This window comes from Haplochromis burtoni, unplaced genomic scaffold (genome assembly GCF_018398535.1).
Source record: "Haplochromis burtoni strain Fernald_Lab_line unplaced genomic scaffold, NCSU_Asbu1 Contig_63, whole genome shotgun sequence".
Taxonomy (NCBI): domain Eukaryota; kingdom Metazoa; phylum Chordata; class Actinopteri; order Cichliformes; family Cichlidae; genus Haplochromis; species Haplochromis burtoni.
The window spans coordinates 230,570-243,190 of NW_024582424.1; the positions used below are offsets into that span (position 1 = coordinate 230,570).

General features: G+C 43.3%; 2 protein-coding genes across 10 annotated transcripts in view; one reads left to right on the forward strand and one right to left on the reverse strand.

The window, feature by feature from the left end:
• mctp1a (multiple C2 domains, transmembrane 1a) overlaps window positions 1–3,991 on the forward strand; it is a 128,467-nt gene extending 124,476 nt beyond the window's left edge. For 4 of the 7 annotated variants that reach the window (XM_005922811.3, XM_042221263.1, XM_042221265.1 and 1 more), the window contains one exon: window positions 1,059–3,990. In XM_005922811.3, the coding sequence (XP_005922873.1) occupies window positions 1,059–1,130 (72 nt within the window). In that variant the 3' untranslated portion in view covers window positions 1,131–3,990. Of the gene's footprint in view, window positions 1–1,058 lie in introns of all 7 variants that reach the window. The other 3 variants (XM_005922809.3, XM_005922810.3, XM_042221264.1) reach the window with 1 other exon arrangement.
• Window positions 3,992–4,481: 490 nt separating this feature from the next.
• The window catches only part of slf1 (SMC5-SMC6 complex localization factor 1), a 34,307-nt gene continuing 26,167 nt past the window's right edge, over window positions 4,482–12,621 (reverse strand). Inside the window, exon 18 of one of the 3 annotated variants that reach the window (XM_005922916.3) lies at window positions 4,482–5,448. In XM_005922916.3, the coding sequence (XP_005922978.1) occupies window positions 4,952–5,448 (497 nt within the window). In that variant the 3' untranslated portion in view covers window positions 4,482–4,951. The remainder of the gene's footprint in view (window positions 5,449–12,621) is intronic. The other 2 variants (XM_042221266.1, XM_014333727.2) reach the window with 2 other exon arrangements.

A 12,621-nucleotide genomic window follows, 5' to 3' on the forward strand; every position in this document is an offset into this window, starting at 1 on the left:
TCTCAGCAAGAAAGCAAATAAATTGATATCCCAAAATATAAAACAGCTTCTTCCAGCTGTGGCCTAATAGGGTCATGATGTATACAGATGTGCAACAGATTGGGGCTTTACTTAAAGTAAAATCGTCCTTTTGCCTTCTTAGTCATGTTATTAGACGATGTCGCTGTTCTGCACTTAACAGCTGACGTGGGATAAGCGTAGGAAAGCCCATCCAGAAGCAGGAGCCTCATCAGGTAGATGTCATCCATACTGTCCACTCATTCCTGAGAAGGAGGAAAGCTCTCCATGTCAGATGTCTGGCTGTGACTGATACAGCTTTGATTATAGAGTGAAACATGGAGAAGAGATTGTATTTTGTCCCACGAAAATCTCCAGAGTGCTCATTTATCTCTCAGCCAAGAAAAGGATACAGCAAAGAGTCAAAATTTGGTCAGAGAATTTAGTTTGCTGATATTTTTAATTGGCTCCTTTTGATCAAAATGTAACTTTATCCCTAAATTAGTAGCAAGTCATATAATCCTTCTGATATAAAAGCAGTATGTATCAAGCTACATAGGATGAGGAGTGTATTAATATTGCTAACAGTTATTCAAACCTTGGTTCTGAACGGGTTATGGTGCATTTTTTCCTTCGTTCTGTCTCGTTCCCATCTTCCTGCCCTTTCACTCCTCGCCATCTTGCTATACCAAAATGACTCTGTTGTCTCTCCAAGCTTTCCCATGAGCCCTTGCCCTGTTCTTTGTTTGTTTGTGTGATCCCTTCCCCTAGGCCACTGTAGCACATCTGTGAAAGTACGTGTGTATTTGTGTGCATCTGCGAGCGAGCACGCAGTCGGAGCTTTGAACAGCGCACACGTATCGTGTCAGTGTGTGCGCGTGTGAGCGTCCGCATCTGTGTGTGCGCGCGCTGTAATCAGTGTGTAATCTCTTCCCTGAGGCCACTGTTCCACACAGCTGGACTAGAGCCTCTGGAGGGTTTCTGTGCTATTCAAGCATCCTTTGCTCTTTCCACCTGACCGGGTGGTGTGTGTGCGTGCGTGTTTCTATGTGTTTTAACAGGTGCAGTACCGAGAGCTGAAATTGGATCCCAATCCCAGTCCAAATAAAAGGAAGAAAAACAACCCCGGGTAGATGACTGCGTCCGCCCACCAACTCCTCTCTTCTCCACTTTTCCTCACTCGGTCTATTACTGGACACCGAGGAACAAGAGGACGACTCCTCTGGAGCAGCTCGGCTCAGCTATCCTTTAACATTTTTGTTTTTATTTCCTGTTTAATTCTCTTCAACTCGTTTTTCCTATTTAATTACTCATGGTGTACAGTCGTTTCCCAAAATGTCCTTTTTTGTATGAAACAAAATGAGTACGAGAAACCTCTTAAATTATTACCGTAACCATAATGCTTTAGATTTTTTTTTAAAGGCAAGTGGAAAGGATGGATGAAATGACCTTTACATCAGCCGTGTGAGCCACTCTCCTTGCTGCTTCTCTCCATCACTCTGACAGCTTCCCACAAGTGTCACACAATAAGTAAAATTAGTTTAACATTTATTCTCGCTGTTCCAAAAAAAGAAAATGACACTTGGTGTGTTTATCAGGGGAGAAGCCTTATACCGCATTCAATTTTCTTTCTTTCTTTCTTTCTTTAAGCTCCCGTTTAAGTTATTGAATGATTTTGTTAATATGTTTATATTTTGTAATTGTTTTTCTACTGAAGTGTGTTTTGTTTTCTCTCCTTTCCCTCTTGGATGTGGCAGTGTTACTTTCACTGGCAGTAATTTGGACTGTCTCCACTTAACTCAGCCAGCCAAGTTGATTAGCAATTACGGTGGTAGCCTCCAGATATCTCCTTTTACACAAACACAAACCTGGATCAACAGGCTGAAGGCTTGTTTGTGCTTTAATACAATGGCCAGATTAACTTCCTTTTTTTTTTAGGTCTGAGTCTGTAGTAAACAATTAGTGTTACACCTGAAAACTTTATCAGTAGCTGTTGCCTTGTTTGACTCATTTGAACCATGTCAAAATCCTCTGTCATTCAATGAGTCGCCTCCTCTCTCTGTCAGGCGGCACGGCAGACTGGGCCCGCCGTCGTGGTGTTAATATAGATGTCACCCAGTTTATGCAGAGTGTCGTCAGGCAGCCGGGCCTTGAGGCAGCCGCAGCTCTAATCTTGTTTGAAAGGCTGGTCTCCTTCCCTCTCATCTCCCCCATGTGTTTTCCTCGGTGGCCACACGCGAGCGCGTTCACGGCCACACGCACACATGCTTCTGCGCTTAAGCATCTTGTGTTTCGGAGGCACAAACATCCTCCTCTCGCGTAAACGCGCAGTTCCTCTCAGAGATCTCGAACACGCACGCCTTACTGTACCTACACGCTGACAGATGAAAAACATTGTATTGGAACAGGAACATTCTCCCCGCTCTCAGGCACACGCGCACCAACAACTGACACACAAACGCAAACATGCTTTCTGTGATGCTGTGCCCCAGGCTGGCCGCCCTCTCCATCTGCCCCACCTCCTGTGCCCAAAGCTCAACTTTGATCAGTCTTTCCAGAGACAGAGGCTTGTATATGTGAACTGTGTCTGTAAGAGTGTTTGCGTATACGCATTTATGCAATCAAAGACGAGTTGCTTTTCTTAGTGTCGGTGTGCGTTACAGTTGTATCTCCCCTCCAGCTGTAGACTGATGCCTAGATCCAGTCGCTGTGTGTGTGTGTGTGTGCGTTGCAGCAGAAGTGCCAGCTGTTACTTGGTGTAGAGTTTGCTTAGATGCTAGATGAGCAGCAAGTCATTGTGTGACAAGGCTCCAAGGGGACTTAGGCCTGAGATGTCAGGGAAGGAGGAGTGTATGTGTGTATGTGTGTGTTTTATGCTATTTCAGATCCTTCTTCCCGTCATGCTTCCCTCCATTTGCTCTCTCTGCGGTTCCCTCATTCGTCAGTGAGCGGGGTTGCGACCCTGTCTTAAGGGATGGTCTCCTGGGCTTCTCGCTGAGCATCTCTTGAAAGATCACAGCACAGGCTACATTTGAGGAGGTCTGCTCTCATCCTATTGATCCCTGCCTCCATCTCTCAGCCTCTACTTCTTTAGCTTTGCTTGCCCCCCCACCCCCCTGTGTCTGTCTGTGTCTCTGCCTTTATACTCTAAACTCTCTTCCCACCGCAACTAGCTCTCTTCTGCTATTTTGTCACCCTCTCACTTCGTCTGTCTACTCTCTCCGCTCCCTCCTTCCTTGCCCATCCATCTCCATGCTTAAATATCAACAGGCTCAGATCTGTCACTCCAAAGGACCACTGCTTTTCTTTTTCTTTTTTTTGTTAAGGGAATCCACTTGAAAGACAATAACAGACTATCCCCTAAGAGCGACGTCGCTAACTGATTACAGCCTCCTCAGCAAACCCACTCTGTGACTCGTGAGGGATGGCTTTGTATAATGCCTAAAGGGATTGCTAGAATACCTGATGTGTATGCGTCTACTACTATATGTAGTCATTTTACAGCAAATTGTGGTGACTATTGTGCGGCATTGCATCCAAAAACTGTCTCTCACTCCTTTTCTCGTCATTATATTTTGTTTGGGCTCTGTTTTAAAGCAAACCAAAGTGTTTTTATTTTGTATGATGTCAAGAAGATGAGTTATAGAAAAGGAATGTATCAGGTTGACAGTTTTAAAGAGAAAAAAAAAAGCACTTTTATTTGCACCAAGTTGAAATGAGACTATTTATTTTTTAAACCGTACTGTACATAGCTAATTACTTGTTAATTTATGGTTGTATTTTATACAGTATGCCTGTCAATGATCTGGTGATGATGCTGTAAAGTAGGTGTATGCCTGCCTCATTTTCTAAGGTCTGTCTTTTTCCGCCTGCAATGTTGCCTGCCTGTGACATCATCTTTATGTGCCCAGTTCTGACCAATAAGAGTTTCAGACAGCAACGCTGTAGAAGCCAAGACAGGGTTGGGTCAAATGAAAATGTGGTATATATTTCTGATATGAGTAATGGAATGCATCTGATGTATTTTACTCATTTAAAAAAAACTAATGAAATTAAAATATTTTTTATCATCTTGTTTTTCCTGATTTATTGCAACCCCTTTTTCTGTACTGACGAGCTTTGTTTCGAAGGTGCTTGTAGAAAGAAATGAATGAAATGTGGACTGTTGCTCTCAGTTTTAGCTTGAAGTCGCCTCCTTTGCACCGGTCACTCACCAACACATGGGCCCCTCTGCTCGGTTCAGCTTTGCGAAGCTCCTCATTCTTCACTGGTGCCTGCATGGCTGAAACCCAGAGCGTACATCACTGAGACCATTTGAGAGCACAACTGCTGGATAACTGTTTTTTGTGTAGCCAACATATAAACACCTCCATCTCCAGAGCACCTTTCAGCTGACTTGCTCTTTACAAAGAAAAAAAAAGACATATCTATATATTGTTAAGACATCTGATATATTGCTGCCAGAATTGTTATGTGAAGTAATGAAATAATCAAAGAATATATTTTACTTTTATTTATAAACATGCAAAAAAAATAAGAAAAAAGAAAACATGAGGTAGCAACACTCGACACTGAAATAAAACATTAGTGGTGTCATACAAAAACATGCATCTTGAAATATTAAAAATAAATAACATTTAAATTCAAGAAATATTTGCAAAACACAGAACTTGTAAAACTCCAGAAAATATACAATATAAACAGACCAAGCCAATGAACATTAGGTATTAGTAGGTATAAAATTGTAGCACTTAAGAAATGAACAGCTTTGAACTTGCATGCTTGCTTTAGAGGCAGATATCCACAGGAAGACTTATTTTTTGCCCTGTGGACCTATTTTAAGGCCCTGGCAAATTTTAGGACCATGTAATAAAAAGTTACCTTTTTGTTCACTTTCACTCACAGGTTATGCATTTAAGTCAGCTTCAGTGAGGTGTAAAGTGATCCTTTAACCTTACAGATCACCTACTAGTGCTTCTCCTCGCGACCTAAGATCCTCTAATACCCTCATCAGGAACTGTGTGTTCTCTCCTTTGCACTCTATTACACCCTGAGACACCTGTCCCTGGTACTTCCCTTGGCTGAGCTCCCACAATGTCTCTACATCTTCTACCAGCCTCACTGCCCGCTGGTCTGCCCAGCCCTGGGTCACTTTTTGGAAGGAGTGCCTCTCCAGTGCCCTGACCAGCCGGTAGCCCAGGCTGTGGCGCTTGTCGCTGGTTGGTGTGTGGTGAGGAATGCCCGTTTCCCTGAGGTAGGAGAAAATGAGTAGGGACAGCAGAGATGATCCAGCCTCCAAGAGGGGAAGGTTAACTTCAGTTGCTTTATTTCTCAAAAACTTTGTGTCTCCAAGCTGTGCACTATGGAGGAGCTCTTCCCTCTGACTTGGCTCAGAGACTAGATCCAGCGGGACCCGACCGTGGCCATCCGTCTGGCGTAGAAGGACAGATCCTAAGATGGGACAGAGATGTACAGGATCAGATCACACAAACTTTTTTTATTTTTAAAACACAAATTAAAACTATTTGTTCTGATACGACAAAACATTACTCCATAGTCTTCAAAGCGACAATGACAACAGTTAGGGAGGCACTACTGTCATAAGTCTCCATATGTGAAAGTCCTTTTGTAAAAATTAAGGCAGAACATTAGAAACACAGGTTAACATGTACTTGAAGCTACGGTGCAGTAGAAAAAAAATCCGATTTTAAATATTTTTAAGTGGCAGTTTGGTCTGAGACTTTGGTGTTAATGAGTGTAATGTAAACAGAAGCATCAGTGACAACAGTAGCACAGATAAAACTGACATGCAGCCAAAGCTACCTTCGACTGCAGCGTCATTATCAAATAAGGCAGAAGAGACAACACGGGTCAACGGCAGGACGCCGCAACCGATCTAAATTGTGCATTCTGTGTGTGCGCACTAACAGTACACAGATACAGTGACGGAGAGTCCCCAACCCCAAACAAAAAAAACAGTGTGTGAAGCAGAGAGTTTAAATGAACAGCTGTTGTCCCAGTGGCACTCACTGCCAGCTGAGGCTTTTAGCTCACTTCAGCAGTAACATCAGCTGACACCTTGTCTCAACTCTCTGACTGGCGGGTCACTTTGTGTTTGTGTAAGGGTTAGTGACCTGATGAAGGGTCTGCTTTTCCTTCCTTTTATGTGCTCCTGTGAGTGAGCTCATCAGAGAACAGGGTGCTACTGGGGGGGATGACTAACTAGTGACTGTGACATCAGCAAATTGATCTGTTAAGCTTGTGATACAAAAAATAAAAAAAGTGGCTTGTAACAATAACGCCACTCAAGTTACGCATTAATCCATAACATCTGTTATTGTGCTGCAAACACTCCATATAGGCTCGTAGCTTCCGGGAATTTCTATACATTCAAAAACACCTCCAATAACCCTGACATGGCCCTTTCAGACATGCTTCACTACATTCAAACTGAAGATGACAGTCTCTGCTTGAATGTAACACTTTTTCCGTCTCCTTTTAGAAAGCCAGCAAAGTTATAATGGTGACATTCACCCCCCCCTCCCTCCACCTTCCTCTACGCTCTACTCTTCTGCTTCTCTGTTCAGGCTGAAAGCCATTTTCCAGTGTCAGACAAGCCCCTGTGCATTTAGCCTACGTGGAGCGGGTCGAGTCAAGTGTGAGCCCTTTGTTTGCTTTCACACAGACCCATTTCTGTGGCAAACTGCTTTTGATGGCACTTGACTGTTCAACCTCGGCAATGCTGGTGCCACTTGTGAGCAAGTTTACGGCTCTGTGGAGGCTCGGAATGACACACAGACAGCTGAAAGACTGCTCGATACCACTGCTGGCAGTTGTTTCTGTTTGACAGACACTGTGGGGCTGCAGGAAGCATGATGTTTTAAAGGAGGGACGATCATGTGCGTGTGTTGCATAAACCGCACTTACTAAGCCTCCCAGATTCCATTTTTATAAAAAGCCATCCTTTTTTCTCTCTCCTCTAAGCGACACTTAAAAAAAAGTTTAAAAATGAAACATTATGAAATTTGAAATTGCTCTTCATCCCTCTGTCTGCTACACTGTTTGTAGCAGTTATGAGATAATCGATGAGAGCTCACGTAGCCGTTAGTGGGGAAGGTCAACGCTCATCTACCTTTTAGTGCTTCAAGTCTGAGTGGCAAAAACTCAATCTGCATAAATTGTGGCATTAATCTACATAAACTTTTACATAAGCGAGCAAATTTCGAATGCTGGGGTCAGGCGTCGGGGGCAGCAGTCAAGGACGTAAGAGCGCAGATTTGATCAAAGTGGCCACAGGAGAAAGGTGGAGGGTGGGGGGAGGCGAGCGGGGAGAAGAAGCAGAGCGGTGTATGTGAAACAGAGTGAGATTGTTCACAGCAGGTCATAATCACCAGGTTTCTATAACAAGCTGTCTTCGCCATTACACTCATCCACTGTAATGTGTGAAATCAACCCTGGCCTGACACATTGTAGAAAGTTTCAGGTCGACGTTCAAATGTTAGCTGAAGAAGGGGTGGGGATCTTTTGTCTTTTCTGTATTTTCTATATTATCTCTTAAAAAATAAAATAAAATAAAATGAAAAATAAGGGACGGCTTTCTAAGTAGTGCTTTTTTTCCTTTTTCACAATATACCCTGTTGTGTGTTCCTTTGAGAAACTCAGTGCTTAATAGAGCTCCACAAGTGGGCTGTAAGTTTGTGCCATGAACCCAAGCACTTTGTAGAGTGTTTTCAACTTAAAGTGGAAATAAGTAAAGAGGAAATACAAGGTTCAATTCAATCACTCCTACTTAATTCTTCTCTTTTCATCGACTATGAAAGCAGCAGTCCTCTTTAGCTGCAATGCAATGACCTTTAAGCTGCTATTGAGCAAAGAAAACATAAAAACGAACAAGAGAGGGCAAAAATCATATTAGAAATAGTGCAAGAAATGCACACTGGATGAAAAAGGACATGTGGGGACAATAACCATACAAAGAATCACTTGCATTATAAGACAATACATTTGTAATTTACAATCAGACAAAAGAAATCTTGCACTAGAATAAAAACAAAAAAATAAAGTGATAACGTGTGTGCTTTTCCCCCCAGTATTCTCCACCATCATCACATTAAACCCCACTAACAGACAGGCTTCAACCAAAGTGACGACACTGGTGATGGGGAGGAAAGGGGCCACCATAGCACGGGCTTGGGCTCGGCTTGCCAGAAAGCCCGCGAGGCTGACTGTTTGAAGGCTGCATGTTTGTTTGTAGAACACACAACTGACTGTGTGACAGTGTCTGCAGTTTGTCACATTTGCATGATAACCTGCCTTATTTCCATTAAGCGTCAGCTCCTGTCTTTCACCTTTTCATATTTGTTTTTACTCGTTCCATCGACTGAACAGAAGAATCAGTCGCTCCTTATTATCCATCATAGGACATAAGACACCCTCTAATGTTCCACCACACAACTCTACTGCACTCGATACAGATGTCAATGGTCATATCCAATGCTAAATTACACATTTCAACATAACAGAAGACACGGAAATAGCATCACGTGCTGCTTATAATGTAATACATGTATACAACACAGTGTTATGAGACTACCGCCTGAGGAATGGTTTTGGTGCAGGGACTGTGACTGAAGTGAATCCAGGTATTGGCGCTGGGTGTCAGATATGCTGCAGTGGAGATAAATACTGCACCTGGGGGATTACATGAGAGCATAGGGTAATTACACCAACCTCTGTGTGTGTGTTTGTGCGTGTGTGTTTGATGCAAAAATACCCCACTATAACCTAAGCTCTGAAGCTACTAGCGGAGGGAGGAAATTCACATGCTGAGTGAAAGCTACTGCCTGATGCACCAGCCAGATGCAGTCTGGCTGTTTCACACCACACAGGCATTTACATACAGAGCGCAAAGCCCTTTGGCCTTTAGAGGGCAGGCGAAGACAAGAAATATAAAAGCAAGAGTGGAGGAAGGGAAAATCGGCGCTAAAAGAGGGAGGGAGGGAGGGAAGGAAAGAAAGATGCCGTGCTCCCTCCCCCTATGTCTCTCCCTCTCTCTGTCTCTGGTCTGAGGCTGGGGCTCAGGCAGACAAGCTGGGAAGCAGGCAGCTCCACAGCATGGTAAACATCCTCTCGCCCTCTCTCTCTCTCCCGCCCCCCACCCCCCTCTTGCTGCCTGAAAAAGAGAGGCAGGGTGAGTGTGTGAACTGCAGCCAGGGGCACGGCATCACTTATCCACAGGGAGCTGCTAGCTAGCAACTAGAAACCACAGCGAAAACAACAAGGCCAACCAAGTGACGCACCAAAGCAGCCAGCGGAGAGGCATCAGATGTGGAACAACCAGACAGACGAGTATGCTAAAATCCCCGTCTGTAACAGCAGTGTCTGAACACTCAGTGATATTTCGTTTACCGATATTAATGGAGGAGTAACTGCACTGGTTTGGATATATTATTGTTACCTTGTTAATTCACATTAAAATATTGCTGGCATTGTAAACAGTTGCTATGCTTTGTGTAATCCAACACCACTACAGTCACTTCTAGTTATAATGGGCATCAAATATGCTTTGACTTACTGGATGCTGGCCTTTAGCACCTTAACTCTTTCCCACCTACTAGGTATCTTTTCTGAACTGAGCAGTTTCTGTCACATTTCAAGGCTGCTTCCAGAATAATAATAATAATAATAACAACAACGACTGGGTGTACATCAGAGGTTATTAAGGATGACCTTTGCCTATGCCGCTTACTGCCCTTGCTATTCTTCAAAAAACCTGGAACCTGTTCAAATGGTCATCAAACCACATTTTTATTGCAATATACTCATAAAACTCATCATCATCATCATCATCATTATGGGTGCTGGGGAGACTGTCAGACTGGAGCTCTAAATGAATCCTTAACTGGTCCTGAATCTATCTATTAATCTAATTAATTATGTCTTATTTCCCAGTCAGTAAATCCTCCAAAAAGTTCAATTTGATGACATCACTTAGACGAATCAACTCTTCATTTCTGTTTTTGTTTTCTGGGACAGGCTGGAATAGGACGCGAGCAAAGACGAATCGCTTTCACTTCCACCTCATATACAGTCCTAAAACAAGGACTTTTCAGTTTTTTTATTGTGTGGGAAAAGTTTGAGTTGAGAAACTTCAAATCACTTTACATCCCAATTGTTTAAAGACTTTAATGACTTCCACTACATACAATATTTTCTCTTCTCCAAAAACAGCTTCAGAGGTGAGCTGGAGGTGTCCTTAAGTACTTTAATTACAGCACTCCATTCACGCTGCTGTATTCAGCTCGTCATTGAAAGAACGGTTTAAGAAAACACACTAAACTGCTGTTGAATGCATGAGCTTTCACTACGACCCATTCCTCCCAAGTTCAAACATCAGCCATTGTTGCCTTCTTGTTAATGAATTTCAGATATGTTAAAAAAAAAAGTCTCTTGCGTGTACTTTTTATTACCATAATTTTTAATATACCATTGAATTCCTCGCAGAGAAGTCACTCAACGTTTTAATTTAAGCTTCAGAAGAAAAAAAACGTTCTAACATTTTCATTCTTGTCGACCATGTGATGATTTAAGTTCACAGTTGGAACACAGGGACAGACAGAAATCTTCATGGCCAATAATAAATAAATAAAGATCTCCGAGTCCTGTGACCATGCTGTTTTCTTTACCCCCCCTTTTCAGTCAACCTGGAAACAAAAGAAATGAACTAAACCTTGAATCTCAGCCTTGTTTGCGGTTGAGAAAAGCACGCTTTCAACACCTACAAATTCATCGTCCATCCCTTCATGTAGTCCTTTTACATAAACCCTGAACCTTGTAGGTGAAAGAGGACAGCAAAGTAAATAAAAAAACAGAAAGTTTAATATTCCTTGACCTCTGCCCTCTCTTTTTACAGAAGGTAGCTCTCAGTGGCCTTCATGCCCACTGAATACTGCAGCTGTTTAAAAGGGAAACAGAAAGGGCAAAACGTGCCTTTGTATATTATAAGTGGTGCTGGGCATAAATAACAGGCAAGCAGCACTTGCTAGCAAATCTCAAAATCACCACATTCATTTTTGGAACATCTTTGGCCCTCATCTACATAAAAACATACAGATTTTCTCTGAAAAGGGGTCACACCTTTATCTTGGAGAACAGCGAAGAGTAATCAGGAACACCACTGGAAAGAGGCCCCAGATTTAATCCACGGCAACTGCCCCCCCTAAAAAACAAACAAAAAACCCCCCACCCCAAAAACCCCACAGAAATACAGGTATGTGGTGAGTCTGCGTATATTTCAGGGGTAATAAGAGACAGGCAGGAAGAGAGAAAGAAGACTCTAGTCAGAATTCCCAGCGAGGAAAGTCCTTGAACTACAGCCTGGAGAAACCTGCAGCTGAAACATCCAACACTCCGGAGTGAAGCCGAGGGCTCCAAACACAGCTTCACCTCTAATAGTACAAGAGCTCAGCTCCTCACCGTTGCCAGTTCAGGACCCACGGGGAAATAAGTGCTGAGCAGAATGAACTTTATTTATTTCTTTACCATGCTGACAGTGAAAAGGCCCAAGTGTGTCTAAACAACTACCTGTGTGTAGTGTGTGTGCGCGCAGATCTATGACAGAGAAAGACAGAGACGAACTACGTTGACTACAGCTGTCCAAGGGGACCGTGTGTTTCTTGTGCCACTGAGCAAATGACATCTTTCTGCTCCACAACCACTAGTTTGCGTTAATATCTGCGGGGATCACAGAATCTGGCGTGCGTGTTTGTGTGTGCGTGCATCCAAGACATGCACAAATGCACAAAAACTGAAAGAGGAATTGAAGAAGTAGTCATGCAGCAACTTCTCTGGGGTCTCTGAACCCAACTTAAGGCAAATAATTGAAGTAGAAACATCTTAAAACACTTAAACCTGAACAGTTATTTCCAACTTTTATATTCTTTCCTCTTTGAGCATCTTTAATCTCTTCGTGAGAATCCCTTCGTGTTTACAAGTTGAGGTGGACTAGCTGCGCTTACTAACGTGGTGGGGAGTATTTAGAGGACGGCATCAGTGATTACGGTCACGGGGCTGTGTGGTGACAGCTTAAAAGCTCTTTTCTTTATTTTTCTCCACCCTCTTTGCTGACTGACACGCCTCCTCGATGCGCGTGCCAGGTCTGAACTGCACAACTAAAGGCTCCGGGTCATTTTCCATTCCAATCAGGAGTACCGGCTGCCATGGCCACCCTGCAAAACGTATAACATTTCTACCAGCTAAGAAAGGAAGGGACACGAGGAGCAACAGCAAACATACACTCATTAAAGCATTTGAGACTCATGAAAACGATTTTGCGTATGTAGACACATACGCGAAAATATATAGCCAAGGACACTTCAATACTGTGTTAAAAACAAGCCAAACACACGCAAGCAGGGTCATGTGGGGCGGCCTTGGGCAACCGGAGGAGGAGGGGGAGAAAGCAGTGTCAGCCTTGCCCTCAGCCATGGCATCCTTTCATTGCCAGCTCCATAAGCCTGGAGGGACTGAGGTAGAGTGGGTAGGGGTGGGATCTAGCCCTTCCTCCCCCATACAATTCATCCTTTAAAACACACACACACACACACACACACACACACACACACA